The sequence below is a fragment of the Python bivittatus genome, unplaced genomic scaffold, assembly GCF_059951505.1.
Source record: "Python bivittatus isolate LINGU-HERP-01145 unplaced genomic scaffold, Pbiv_v1 ctg000570_np1212, whole genome shotgun sequence".
Lineage (NCBI taxonomy): Eukaryota > Metazoa > Chordata > Lepidosauria > Squamata > Pythonidae > Python > Python bivittatus.
In genome coordinates, this window is record NW_028277097.1 from 2,766,809 (window position 1) to 2,779,653 (window position 12,845).

Below are 12,845 nucleotides of genomic sequence, written 5' to 3' on the forward strand. Positions count from 1 at the left end.
GGGCGGAAAAGTGCTCTCTGCGTATGTTCAGGGGCATGGACTCCTTGAGAGCCTAGATCTGGATGGGCCTTCATCGAGCCCCGGTGAGTTAAGACAAAGGACTGGGGCCGCCCTGGTCGGTTGGCCGGGGCGCCAAGATGCAGAGAAAGGGCGCAATTTCGCGCGTCTGCTCCGAGCCGCAGCAGCGGCGATCGAGCCTAATCTCCGGGCGGAGCGGGGAAAGGACTGGAAGAGGAGGGACGGCGAGACGAGGCTGGGCTCGCCTGTTGCCATGCTGCTCGGTGCCAAGGCGAAGGCGCCACCTCTGGCGCTCAATCCGCAGCCGGCCCGCCTCCCCTCGGCTCTCTCTTCCCAAGAGAGGCGGCCAGGCTCCCCAACCGCTGCCAGACCGCGCCAGCCAACCGATCGGTCGACGCGTTCTGGGCGGCGGGTCGCGATGCAAAAGCGCGACGGCGGAGCCGGCGGCGGCGGCAGGCAAGCCTGTGGCAGCCTCTGTCCCAACAGGGTGCAAGATTTGGTCGGCAGGCTGGGCAAAAAGCCGAGCAAAGTAGAGAGAAAGGTGCGTTGCTGGAGATCAACGTCGCGAGCCGGAGAAACGTCTTGCTCGCTCGCTCCCTCTCGGGCGGGAGACAGCGTCGCCCAGTGGTTAAACCAAGGGCATGTTTTGGACCAGAAAAAGAGAGGATTTCCCCGTGCAACCGCTAGAAGATGGGAACTGATAAGGAAGCGAGCATCTCTGAGCATGTGCAGAGTTTCTTGCCCTCTGAATGCCCCCCGCCAGTCATCTCATATTGACAGAAGATGGCAAAGGGAGAAATCCGAGCCCCGGCGTCTTCCGTTTTATATATATAATATTATATTATATATTTCCCTATTTAAAAAGAGAGTAAAGATGTCCTTGCGCAATACAAGCCAGCTTTGACTCAGAAGTAAAGCTTCGCGTACTCAGAGATTAGGCAGCCCAACCTAAGAAGTAAGAGCCCCTGAGTTCACTGAGGCTGAGAAATATGCCGAGGCTGCCTGAAAAAGTTTAACGTTTTTGTTTGCAACTGTCTGCCGGCAGGTGCCACGGAAGATCCTGCATCCCAGAAGCTGCCCCATAATTATTCATAACGACCCACCTCCGGACTCAATAGAGGCTGGTGAGTTCGGTTTGAAATCTGTCATTTCCAGCATGAAGATATGTTCAGGCATTATACGCGCACACACAGACACGCACTTACATTGACGATCCTTCTAGTCATCTTTTTCTTAACATATTCCTCACAACTGCCCCTTTCGCCATTTGTGTCTCTTTTTGCCCAGCTATTGAGGCTGATCATTGTTCAGGAATAAATTATCTGGAGGACAGACGCTTCTTTAGTTTAATCGTCTGCCACGACACTAAGAAAAAAACGCGATTCGCCCAGCGCAAGCCTAGCTTTCCTTGCACACTTTCCCCTGTCTCTTGTCCACGTCTGTCAGCCTTTGAAGTTGGCTTCCAATGATTGGTCTGTCGTTTCCCCTTATAGCCTTTGCGACCATCGACTGGCAAGATTTAGCGAGCTGCGCCTCAACCTTTCAGCGGGAGGCTTCTAGAGACGCCGCTGTTCAGCAGGTAAATCGATAGTCCTCGCGCTCCGGCGCTTCACACGGCCATGGCTTTAATCACGCAATTATACCGGCTATTTTAGCCACATTAGGGTGGGGATACCCCCCTCGTTGCGGTCTGCATTGGGAGAGAAGTGACCCCGATGCCTTACAGAACGCCAAACCCTCAGGCGCTATGTATTCATTCACCCCAGGGAAAGAGACCTCCCATTAACCAGCACGGATTTATTTAGAAACCTGTGCCTCATCCTGGGGGCTCGGCTAGGTGGCAGCAGGTAGCTGACTTTGGCTGTTTTCAAAACTAAGCAGTGTTTGATCTGGTTAGTTATGGGGTTCATCTAGATAGTATTTGGATGGGAGACCATTAGGAGATTCCAGAGCAATTAGGTGAGCTTGGGAAGTCGAAAACATTCCAGGAGAGGGTGCTGGGAAACCACTTCCTTATTATTGCTGAGAATGCTACATGCAGGTATCCAGGGAGCTGTCAGGAACTGAAGTTGGCTCAAAGGAGACTACATTTTTTTTAAAAAAGCCTTATTCTTGCTGCTGATACATGAAACAGCCTTTCTTTCCAGACAAGTTGGCAACTGTCAAAAATAGAAAGTAGAATGAGTTGAGTGAGTTGAGGATGTCACATAAGTACTGGAATTTCAGATAATAATTTCTAAAAATGAGAAATGGGTGCTTTAGTGCAGTTGCAAAGGATTTTTCAGTACATACAGTTTAGTGCAGTTGCAAAGGATTTCAGTACATACAATGAAGGGATACTGTAGTAAGTTTCCAGTGCTTGTTGGTGTTTTCTCACAAAAGATGTGCAGTGCCTGATTTAAAGGATCAGCCCAAGGATCAACATGCACACTTTGGGGGTGGGGGGATTATTTTAGAAAACTAAGTGGAAGACATTACATTTCAACACTATCATTTTATTAGGTGGATTCAGAACAGGTTAAATCGTAATGTGGTTTGCTTGATTTTGATTTTTGTGTGTTATGTGAACCCAGCCATGATGGTTTAAAAACTATAATTTATGGCTTCAGATATTATACTAACCAACTATGGTTTAAAGCTTGAAGAACAAACTAGACAATAATGAATTAGTCAATAAATGACAGTTAAAAAAACCATAGGTCAGTGTGTATATGAGACCATGGCAGTTAATCTGGGCTGCAATCCTATACAGACTTCCTGAGATTAACATCCACTGTTACTGGATTTCCTTTTAAATAGATGCACACTGGATTGTATTGTTGAACTTTACAAACACTCTGCCATGAATTTTTATGCTTTTCAGAAGTTAATGGAAGTGAATCCTCAGGCTTTACTCTCTGGGAAAAGTAACATATGGGTTGGATTGCAGCCTTAGATGAGAATAAATGGAATTCTTAGGTCAGTGATATCTGAGAAGAAATTGTTACTTTGCACTGTATTGTCGAAGGCTTTCACGGCCGGCATACGATGGCTGGTGTGGGTCTTCCGGGCTGTGTGGCCGTGGTCTTGAAGTTTTGTTTCCTAACGTTTCGCCAGCACCTGTGACTGGCATCTTCAGAGGGCAGGAGCACAGACAGGAGCAGTTCTCTCTGTGCCCAGGACGATGTGACCCTGTTGTGGGTATTTATAGTGATCAGCGGGGGTGCCTGAAGGGGGTGTGTGGGGGCGTGGGGGGGTGGGTTTGGGTTAACGAGTGGCTGCTAACGAGTGGTTACTTTGCACCTTCGCAGCAACCAGAGTTAATCAGATTAGGTCGTGTGAATGGCAGGGAGGATGCTATAGTGCAGAGGCCTACAGGATACCTGTATGCAGGTATGCCCATTTTCCATTTTATTTATTTTATAAGATGCAATCCAAAGGCCTTGTGCAATAGTTCCAAAATATGTTCACGTGACACGCTGGGCACAAACTAGTAAGCCAATCACAGCAACTGGAAAGGGAAGCTCGCGCGGCTTCGCCTGCCTCCAGCACGGGAGGAATGCCCAGCTGGGAAGAACGCGATTGGCTCGCGTGCCTAGCCAATTAGATCGCGATATGGCACCGTAGGGAGAAGCATCGCCTGCGGGAGCGGCGCCTACGCGTGTAGATCCGCAAGGGCGATGGGTTCAACTTTCTCGCGTCTGTTTTTTTCAAAGAAAACCCGTCTATCGCAGCGATTCTCTCAATAGCACTTGCCCTTAACGGCCGTGACAGACCAACATCAGCCGCCCTTTCTTTTCCCCTGCCGTTTGGCGATGCAGGCTTGTTCCCTTCGCTGCCCAGGGTGGCCAGTGGGTTTGCAGGTGCGCGTGAAGATGTTTATAACGCGTGGGAGGAAAACGTCAGAAGGTGATTCCCGGGAAAAGTTTCCCTGACCGCCTCGTTTCTTTTATACGTTTCAGAGCCCTTCCTTGCAACCCGAGGATGACTTTGATTTCCTGGAGTTTCGCGATGCTGTGGATAACTTCTTATCTGGCAAGTATTCTGAGAGTTTAATTAACATTTCTTGTTGGAAATGAAGTGTTCCTATGAATTACTAGAGTGGGCTGCCCTGCCACTCGATTAAAGAGTTTATTTCAGCCGTTGACCATGCATACTTATGCCATATATGTTGGATGTAAGCCACCTTGCATTCTATTGGCCTTATTTATTTATTTTTATTTATTTATCATATTTATATGGCCGCCCATCTCACAAAATGTGACTCTGGGTGACTTACAATAAAAAATCATAAAATGACAATATTAAAAAACATCCCACAATTAAAACAATATTATTATTAAGAGGCTAGGAGAGAGCATTAAATATTACAAACAATGTAGCCACCTCATTAAATCACCAGTTCCTTGAGACCCCCCAAGCCTGTTAACATAGCCAAGTTTTGCAGGACTTCCAGAAGGACATCAAGGATGTCTCACCTGGGGGGGGGGGATGTTTCACAGGGTGGGTGTCTTACTCCCAGGTAGCTATTTACAGCCATCACAGGCTTCACTGATTGCTTGTGCATATATTTTAATGCAGATAAATTATACCCGGAACAGCATATGCTTAAAATAATGCACAGGCAGTCAAGACTGCTCTTAGAGGCTTTCTTTCCTGGTTGAGAAGGAGCATCCCACACCTTTTTGAAAAATAATACCATATACACACTTCATTTGCACTGATATTTTTAGAGCTCATCTTCCTTATATATATATAAAAAAAAATTGTGCCCAAATATGTAGGAGCATTTAATTAACTACTGTAAAATACTTCCAAATGTTTATTAACCAAGTATTACAGCCTTACTTTATATTACATCAGGTTTTGTTTAAAATTAGACTAAAAGTAAAGAAACCAGAGACCTGTGAATGAGCGGCTACCTGTAGGTTTTGCCTGTTTCGGGGCAAGATGTAATTTTTTTATCAATGGAGCAAGGTGTTCAGCTCTTCCACCCCCCTTTCTGTATTTCTGTGGTCCCAATCAAATTCCTCCTATGTATGATTGCTATTAAATTTATATTGCTGATCTTCCAAAGTCCTATTAGAACTCCCTTAATGTTGGCTTAAGGGGATGCGGTGGCGCAGAGGCTTAATGACGCTGAAAGTTGCTGGCCAGAAATGGTCGACACTTCAGCGGTTTGGGCCCAGCCTTCGCGTAGCAGAGTGAGCTCCTGCTTCCTCCCCCAGTTCCTGTCAACCCAACAGTTCGAAAACTTACGTGAGTAGATAAATGGGTACTCTCACTCCGGAGGGAGGAAAAATGCTGGCGGCGCCTTGCAAAAGGAGTCGGGAGCAGTTGCCGGTAGCGCGGAAGCCGCGCTTGCCCAAAAAAGGCGCGAAGCAACGGAAACCCCACCTCCTGCACTTGCCAGCTGGGCTCTGCTCTAGGAAGGAGGCACTGGCAAACCACTTCCGAAACACCTTGCCTTGAAAACTGCAAAGGACTCATCCAAGAGCAGTCACTGCAGAGTCGGTAACGACTGAGTGCAGATAAAAAACAAAAAAAAATGTTGGCTTCCACTTTAAAGCTATGCATGCATATCTTAGAGTAGGCTGTACTGGGCATAGTGGAACTTGCCCACATGATTTATTAAACAGCATTTCATGGGCATAAATCCTTTTAAATTTTGGGACACTTGCTTTAAATTAACCTTTCCCAATCTGATGCCATCTAGTGGAGCTGGATTTCAAACCCCTGGAACCCTTAGCATGGATAATCATTCCCCCTGTATTGCTCCTTCCAACTGCTCTTGACTCCACTGTGGCTGAAAATCAAATTCTAATGGCAGGGATGTAAAAAATAATAAAGATGGTGGCTGCAACCATGTGATCAAAGCCCTGTCATTTTTAAGTGTGTCTCATGCCCAGCACGTGTAAAAGGGGTGGGGGGTTGGACACATAGTTGTGGCTGTTGTCTTTTTCTTTCTTTTATCCCTTCTGCAGACACCCCTATCTACTGGTAATAGTTCCTTCTGAGTGAAGGAATTTAAGCTGAGAAGATATGATAAAAAGTCAGATAGGATAGCTGTTTAATCATACCAGAGCTGAATAACCTGTAGCCTTTAGCTTAATTTCAAAGCTCATCTGCAAGACAACAGGTCAGACCTCTGAGAAGAACTGTCTGCAACTTGATGCTGCTTTTTGAGATTAGCCAACATTATTTCTGAGTTAGCTGCTCTGTGCTTAATTTAGCCTTAATTGCTCCCTACCTAAATTGCGCACATGCCAATAAGATGAATGGAGTTGGCCAGCTATATATTTTTATTCTTATTATTCTCCAGATCCATCCCCTCCGATGGGTCCTCTATTGGATTTTTCTTTCCCTGTGGATAATGGAAGCCCCCTCAGCCCCTGCCTTCAGAAACCTATACCAGTTGATCCTGTCTCACAACTGAGCATAAAGAATGTCTCGTCCACTGAGCAGTACTGGAAAGACTTGGCAGATCATAATCAAAAAGCGCTGGGGGATGCACTTGTGGAAAATAATCAGGTATGAAAAGTGAATGACTAGGAGAAGTAAGCTAGGCGTCTACTTAGCAGCAAGCCATTCAAGCAGCAGTGCGAGACCTTGCATTGATAGTGAGCACTGCATCAAGATTAATAACAGGGCCATCATAGCCAGATTGAAAAAAATCCAGGCAATTCCTAGATGGAAGCAAAGTATTTCCCCATCTCTTTACTGCTATCTAGTGGTTGTGCAGATTTTTGCAGCCCGGATATGGTGACTGTAATTAATAGGAAGAGAGCCACTTGGTATAGTGGTTAAGGCATCAGGCTAGAAACCAGGAGACTGTGAGTTCTAGTCCTGCCTTAGGCATGAAGCCAGCTGGGTGATCTTCCTTGGGCCAGTCACTCTCTCTCAGCCCTAGGAAGCAGGCAAGATGTAAATTGATAAGAATTTGGTAAGAAAAATAAAAACAGCAAACCTCTTAATCCCAATCTGTGAATACAAGAAAAGGTAAAGATGAGCTATAAATTTAATAATAAAAGGAAAGAAAAGAAAAGAAGGAAGGTTATCAAGGAATTTCCTAGATCAGAAAGTATAGTTATTGGCAACATTTCATTTGATAGGACATTCTGTGCTCATGATTTTTACCTGACCGTATTCATTCCCAATAGCTTCAAGAGACACTGACTCAAAAGCAAGAAGAAATCGCTTCTCTGAAGGAGAGAAATATTCAGCTGAAGGAACTAGCCAGCCAAGCCAAACATCTTGCTTCTGTACTAGATGTAAGTGCTGAAATGTCTCTCCTGGTAGGTAATTTCTGTACCACTTGGGTGGTCATACTGCCATAAAGCCAAGTTATTTTTATGAGTGAAATGTTTATTGTTTTCATATAAGGCACTAAAAAGGCTCTAGGGTTAAACCCTGGTGTATTCTCCAAACATGAAATCAGAGATTAACTATGACGTATTACAGTAATGTTACATTTCAGAGGTAGGCCATGTGGTACCCCAGGGCACCAAAGCCAGTGCACTTTCTTTTATGTCTACCTAGCTTCCTGCCCCATTTGACTTTAATTTTTTTTAGTCTCTTTCAATTAAAAAAATTAGAAACTGATATGCTACAAAACAAAGCAGCTGTAGAGGATGCATACAGGATGCATTCTTGAGGAAGGCATACAGGAGCTGTTAAGGGAGGAGAGACAACAACTTAGTCCTGGGTAAAGGGAAAACAGGCAAAAGGAGCTCAAACTAAGCCTGTCTTGATTCTATTTGGAATAAGATGGGCCAAAGAGTCACATATGTGAGATGGGTGACTATATAAATCTTAAATAAATAAATACATACATAAATAGGAAACTCTGGCAGGCTTCCAAGATTATGTATTATACCCTACAATAACGAAGTATCAGCCCTGTAATCCTGTCTGTTTCCTGGCCCTGGCCTACCACAGACACACCAAACTCCAGCATCATCTTGATTTGCTCCATAGATATTCTTAAAGAAATCAAGTGGTAGGTAGTTATGGCCACTGCTTCATTTGTGATTATGCTTTGTGCCTAGAAAACAAGATTAATTGGATAGGGAAGGTATAGAATGGATTGTGGGTGTTTTCTGTGTGGATGTGTTGATTCTGTGAATGGCAAACCCTCGCCCATGGCAGCCATTTTATGAGATTCCCCACAAAATTTCAAATATCACTATTTGTCTAAATAAATTGTCTTCCCCTTGTCTTTAGAATACGAGGGATTTTAGCAACGTAGTCTGTAAGAGAGTAAGATATTAACAAGTCTTCCACCTTTGCTAATAAGCATGATGTGCAGCTAATGTCTTTCTACATTTGTGCTTTTGACTGTTGGCAGAAATTGATGCTCCCTCAGAGCAAAGACAGCACTGACTTTTCCCTCAGCTGTGGCCCTGGCAAGAGAAGCCTTGAGGAGATGTCAGCTCCTGAGCATGAGGAGGACATGGAAGTGAATGAAATTTTAAGGGAAATATCAGAAAAATGCAGTGCAGCCTTGCAGTCCATTGACGATGACAGAGGCCCGAAGCGTCCTCGTGGAGAGAATGAAGCCATCCACATGTATGGAGCTTTTCATGGGCTGCAGACATGCAGCAGTCACAGTTCCCTGGACTTAAGTGGCAGTGAATTTGAGGAAGGGGTGTCCTTCAGGACATCCATCACAGAGCACTGTAACATTCGGACACTGGCCTTTCCGCAAGGCAATGCATTTACTGTTAGGACAGCCACTGGGGGCTATAAGTTTAGATGGGTCCCCAGCTGATTAAAGAGGGAAGCAATCAGCTAACTACACTTGCCAAAATCCCACTCATGATCACATTTAAAGTGGTGAGGTGTGTTCTGTATGGCTAACTGAAGTAAAGAAATGTTCTTAATATTTAAACTGAGGTTCTTGTTGAGGGGAAAAACCAAACCCTGTTAGGGTTGTCCATGTGGGAGGGCCAAAAAAGTGGCCTTGATGGTGTGATCGAAACTCTGTCCCATCTTATGCACTAAAAAGGGGTGGGGCTTCAACACCATCTTGATTTTTTTGACACCTCCCACTGCAAGAACATTTGTGGTGCTATTCTATCGTCTGGTTTCAATACTTGAATTGCCTAAATAAGCCAATGTCCAAACTGGTTAGATGTAATTTACTAATGGTTGCTTGGTTTTGTATTGCTGATTGGTGATGTCAGTCTTAACTTGGCTTCTGTAGCATAGTTTTGTTTGATGACATTGGATTACTTCCCCCACCCCACATGATCATCATCAAGTTCTTTTCTTCAAGCACCTCAGAATAGCAACTTCTTCTAAAGCTGGATCTCATGTTCTCCTTTCTTCCAGCCAGAGCATCTCTGCTCTTCTCACTTTACAGATGCCTGGAAGCCTATCCCTCTTACTGCTTCAGCAGACTGTGTCCCCAAAGGCATCTAACAATGCCAGGGCAAGAGATTTCCTTTCTGGAAAGGCTCCTGATTTTGCACAAGTGGCTCATAGCATGGATGCGTATATTTAGGGTTATGGACTGAGATACGTTTAAGACTAATCTGTAGCGTTAGCTGTGCAAAGTCTCAAAGGGGTCTTCAACTGAAGCATCCTTGAGTCATTTGATGATTGGGTAGCTTTTCTAATCCAAAACGTAAATCCTTTTGTTGTGGCTCAGCAAAGCAAAGCAGTCATTGCTTGCTGGCTTTTGATAGTCTTCTCTGCACATGTATGTGTGCACCAAAAAAAAAAAAAAAGCATAAATGTAGGAAGTGGCTGGGCAAAGTAAAATAGCCAACCTCAAGACTGAATGCCTTCCTTGATGATAATTGGCATCAAGGTAGCTTTGCAAAGCGAAACAACTCCTCACATAATTCTAGGCACTGTATGGTAACCATTCCATGTCACATTTTTCAACCTCACATTACAGAAAGATTTGATTTACACAACCCTTCCATTTTCTTCAAAGGGTGCTTGAATGGACCCAACATTTTCTTAGAATAGAGAGATCTTTTTCAAATAGTCACATCTCTGTTTAGAAAGGTTAAGGTTATGATTTTGGTGGGTTTGGCTAGGGAGGGAGGGGTCCTCAGGGAAATTATCAATGAAGGTCAGTATAAATGAAAGTTTCAAGTGGGTAGTGAAAGAAGTGTGACATCAGGAATAGAAAAAAAAGAAAACAGAATTCTTGGCAGTTTTTCTTTGTTGTAGGTTCCACCAGAAATTTCAACTAGGTAAGCTAAGATTTATGGACCCAAGCAATCTATATTTATTATCATCATCATGTGTTATAGGCTTAAATAGCAACTGTTTAAGGGAATATTTCCATTAATACAAAAATATTGCTGAAGAATAGAATGTTTCCAGGGTAAGATCTTGCTCAAAGTTGAATTTTAACGATTCCTAGTTACAAAGCCATTTACATCTGTACATAAAATACATTTTATTTGATTAAAAGTCTGCTAATGTTCTTTTGGAGCATAATGTTCCTTGGTCTGGTTTATAAATTGGGCTAAGCTCTGAATTTTTAGGGTAGAGTTGACAGAATACAGCACAATTGGGTGGGTTTATTCACCCCATCTAAATAAATCACTAAAGCTAAATAAATCACATTATAGCTCACCATATTGAATAAACTAGGCCATAGATTCCCTTTCCTTTGGTTTTGCCATTAATCTGAGTAAAAAGAAAACAGTTTGCAATTGTTTAGTGAGAAAAATTTAAAAACGTTAAGGTGTCTGAATGGCTCTGCTTCCAACTGTAACTCTCTAACCCAGTGTTTCTCAACCTTAGCAACTTTAAGATATGTGGACTTCAACTCCCAGAATTCCCCAGCCAGCCATGCTGGCTGGGGGATTCTGGGAGTTGAAGTTCACATATCTTAAAGTTGTTAAGATTGAGAAACACTGCTCTAACTTCTCTGAGCTGCTATGAAGAGCTACAAAGTAGATATGTCACCTTAAGCGATGATTTAACAGTGGTTTGCTGGATAAACCAGAATTGATTACATTTCTATATATGTTAAAACAAAACAAAACAAATCACACTATCTTATCATTTTGAGTGAATAAGGTGAGCAAGCCAGAGCAATTGTTCATCTACCAAGTACTCTGGCAGGGATTTCCCCCCACTTCTCGTGCATTTTTTTTAAACACATAGGTATACAGCCTATGGCTGGAGTGTTGCTTCCAGAGCCCTGTTGCTAAGAAGTGTAAATTTTAATGTGATAGTAGGGGAATTATTAAATACACAGGAAAGAAGCATTCCCTATTAACTATTTAATCAAATTAATATAATGTTAATTGCAATTGAATTAAACCAAGTGCTAGTTTTGGTCTGCCCACACCTATTTTTTTAGAGTTCAGTCTTCAACATGCTAGACTGGTTTCATTTCACCTGAAAAAGACAATGCAGCCCTGTTTTTTTTTAGAAATGAAGATGCTGTGTGTCATAGCCAGGGTCTTCAAAGTATTGGATTACACTATGCAAAAAGCTATAGGGTGGGTGATTTACATTCAAAGCCTTACACAAATGTAATTACTATGGTAGAATTAACAGGGTAGAGCTTTTTAAATTGATACTTGGTAGAATGAAGAGGGCAAAGAAGAGTTATTAAAGAACAGAATAACTTCTTGTTTTGATCTTACAGCAAGTAAGGTGATGTATGGCTTGTATGTATGAAGGCTGAAAGCAAGCACTTTAAAAAAATAAAAGACTTCAGACAGAAACATCACCGTGTATTTTCCTGTCTCCCCCACACCCCCATGAAATCTTGGTGCATGATAATGGCTTTATGCAAATCTATTCTCCTATGAAAAGGACAACATGGGTGTCTATTGGTTGATATTATGAAGTAATTTGTAATGTTATTAACAATGTGTCTTTCTCCCTTCAATCATAGCAAAATGGGCTCTGTTCTTTAATCTCCTCTCTAGCAAAAAAGAAAATAGCTGTCATTCTCCTTGTTTCTTTGGCCATTAATCTGTTTGTTGGTTTGTTTTGGGGCCAGAAATATAGGGTTCCCACATGGTAGCAACACTGGGTTTTTTTTGTTTTTTTTTAAGGATTGGAATAGATGTGACTTAAGACCTCCTGATCCAATCCTCAAGTGCAAACTCCTGAAAAAAACAGGCCCCCCAATTTTGGCTCCTTTCAATGATGTGATATCACCAGATAGCATCTTATGGCTCTCTCGGAGGTACAAACTGTAAGCCTGAACTCTCAAATGTTGCTCACCCCTGCACTAGGGCATGTTGTGGCTGGTATAGTTTTGGCTTATGTGACATCAATTCAGTCAATTCTTTACTCAATAAACTATGGTTAACCCAATAATGGCTTAGTGTAATGTGTGAAAACAGCTTTAATCTATGGGATGAGAGCCAAAATTAAGATTCAGAAAAATGGTTTGGAGATTGTATATTTTACCTATACAGGTAGTCCTTGTTTAGTGACTGCCTCATACAGCGACTGTTTGCAGTTATGACAGTGATGAAAAAGTAAGTTTGTGACCAATCCTTGCATTTACGACATTTGCAGGTACGTAAAGCAAAGGAAAGCTAAAGCAAGATCATAAGCACAGCTGCAGTTTCACTTAATGACCTCTTCACTTAACGACTGATTTGCTGGTCCCAATTGGGGTCACTAAACGAGAACTACCTGTAATAGCCACCATCTCATCCAGGGTTCTAATGGAACTACAGTTAGATTATCATTATAACATAGCTTTAAATGTAGGGAAAAGTTTGGATTCTGGTAACCATAGCCAGAAAAATTCCACTACATTTGTCTATGCCAGTCTTCTGCAACCTTGTATCCTTGACCATACAGATGGGGAAATCTGGGAGTTGTAATCTGAAAGACAACTAGATTAGGGA

The 12,845-nt window shown here is 42.9% G+C and overlaps 1 protein-coding gene across 1 annotated transcript; it reads left to right on the forward strand.

Moving 5' to 3' along the window:
• Nucleotides 1-436: 436 nt before the first annotated feature.
• Nucleotides 437-8,767, forward strand: MCIDAS (multiciliate differentiation and DNA synthesis associated cell cycle protein). The gene is made up of 7 exons (XM_007421349.2): nt 437-559; nt 1,064-1,142; nt 1,512-1,597; nt 3,960-4,032; nt 6,320-6,528; nt 7,158-7,268; nt 8,345-8,767. Exons 1-7 carry the CDS (start codon nt 437-439, stop codon nt 8,765-8,767), a joined length of 1,104 nt encoding a protein of 367 aa, XP_007421411.2.
• The last annotated feature ends 4,078 nt before the right edge of the window (nt 8,768-12,845 follow it).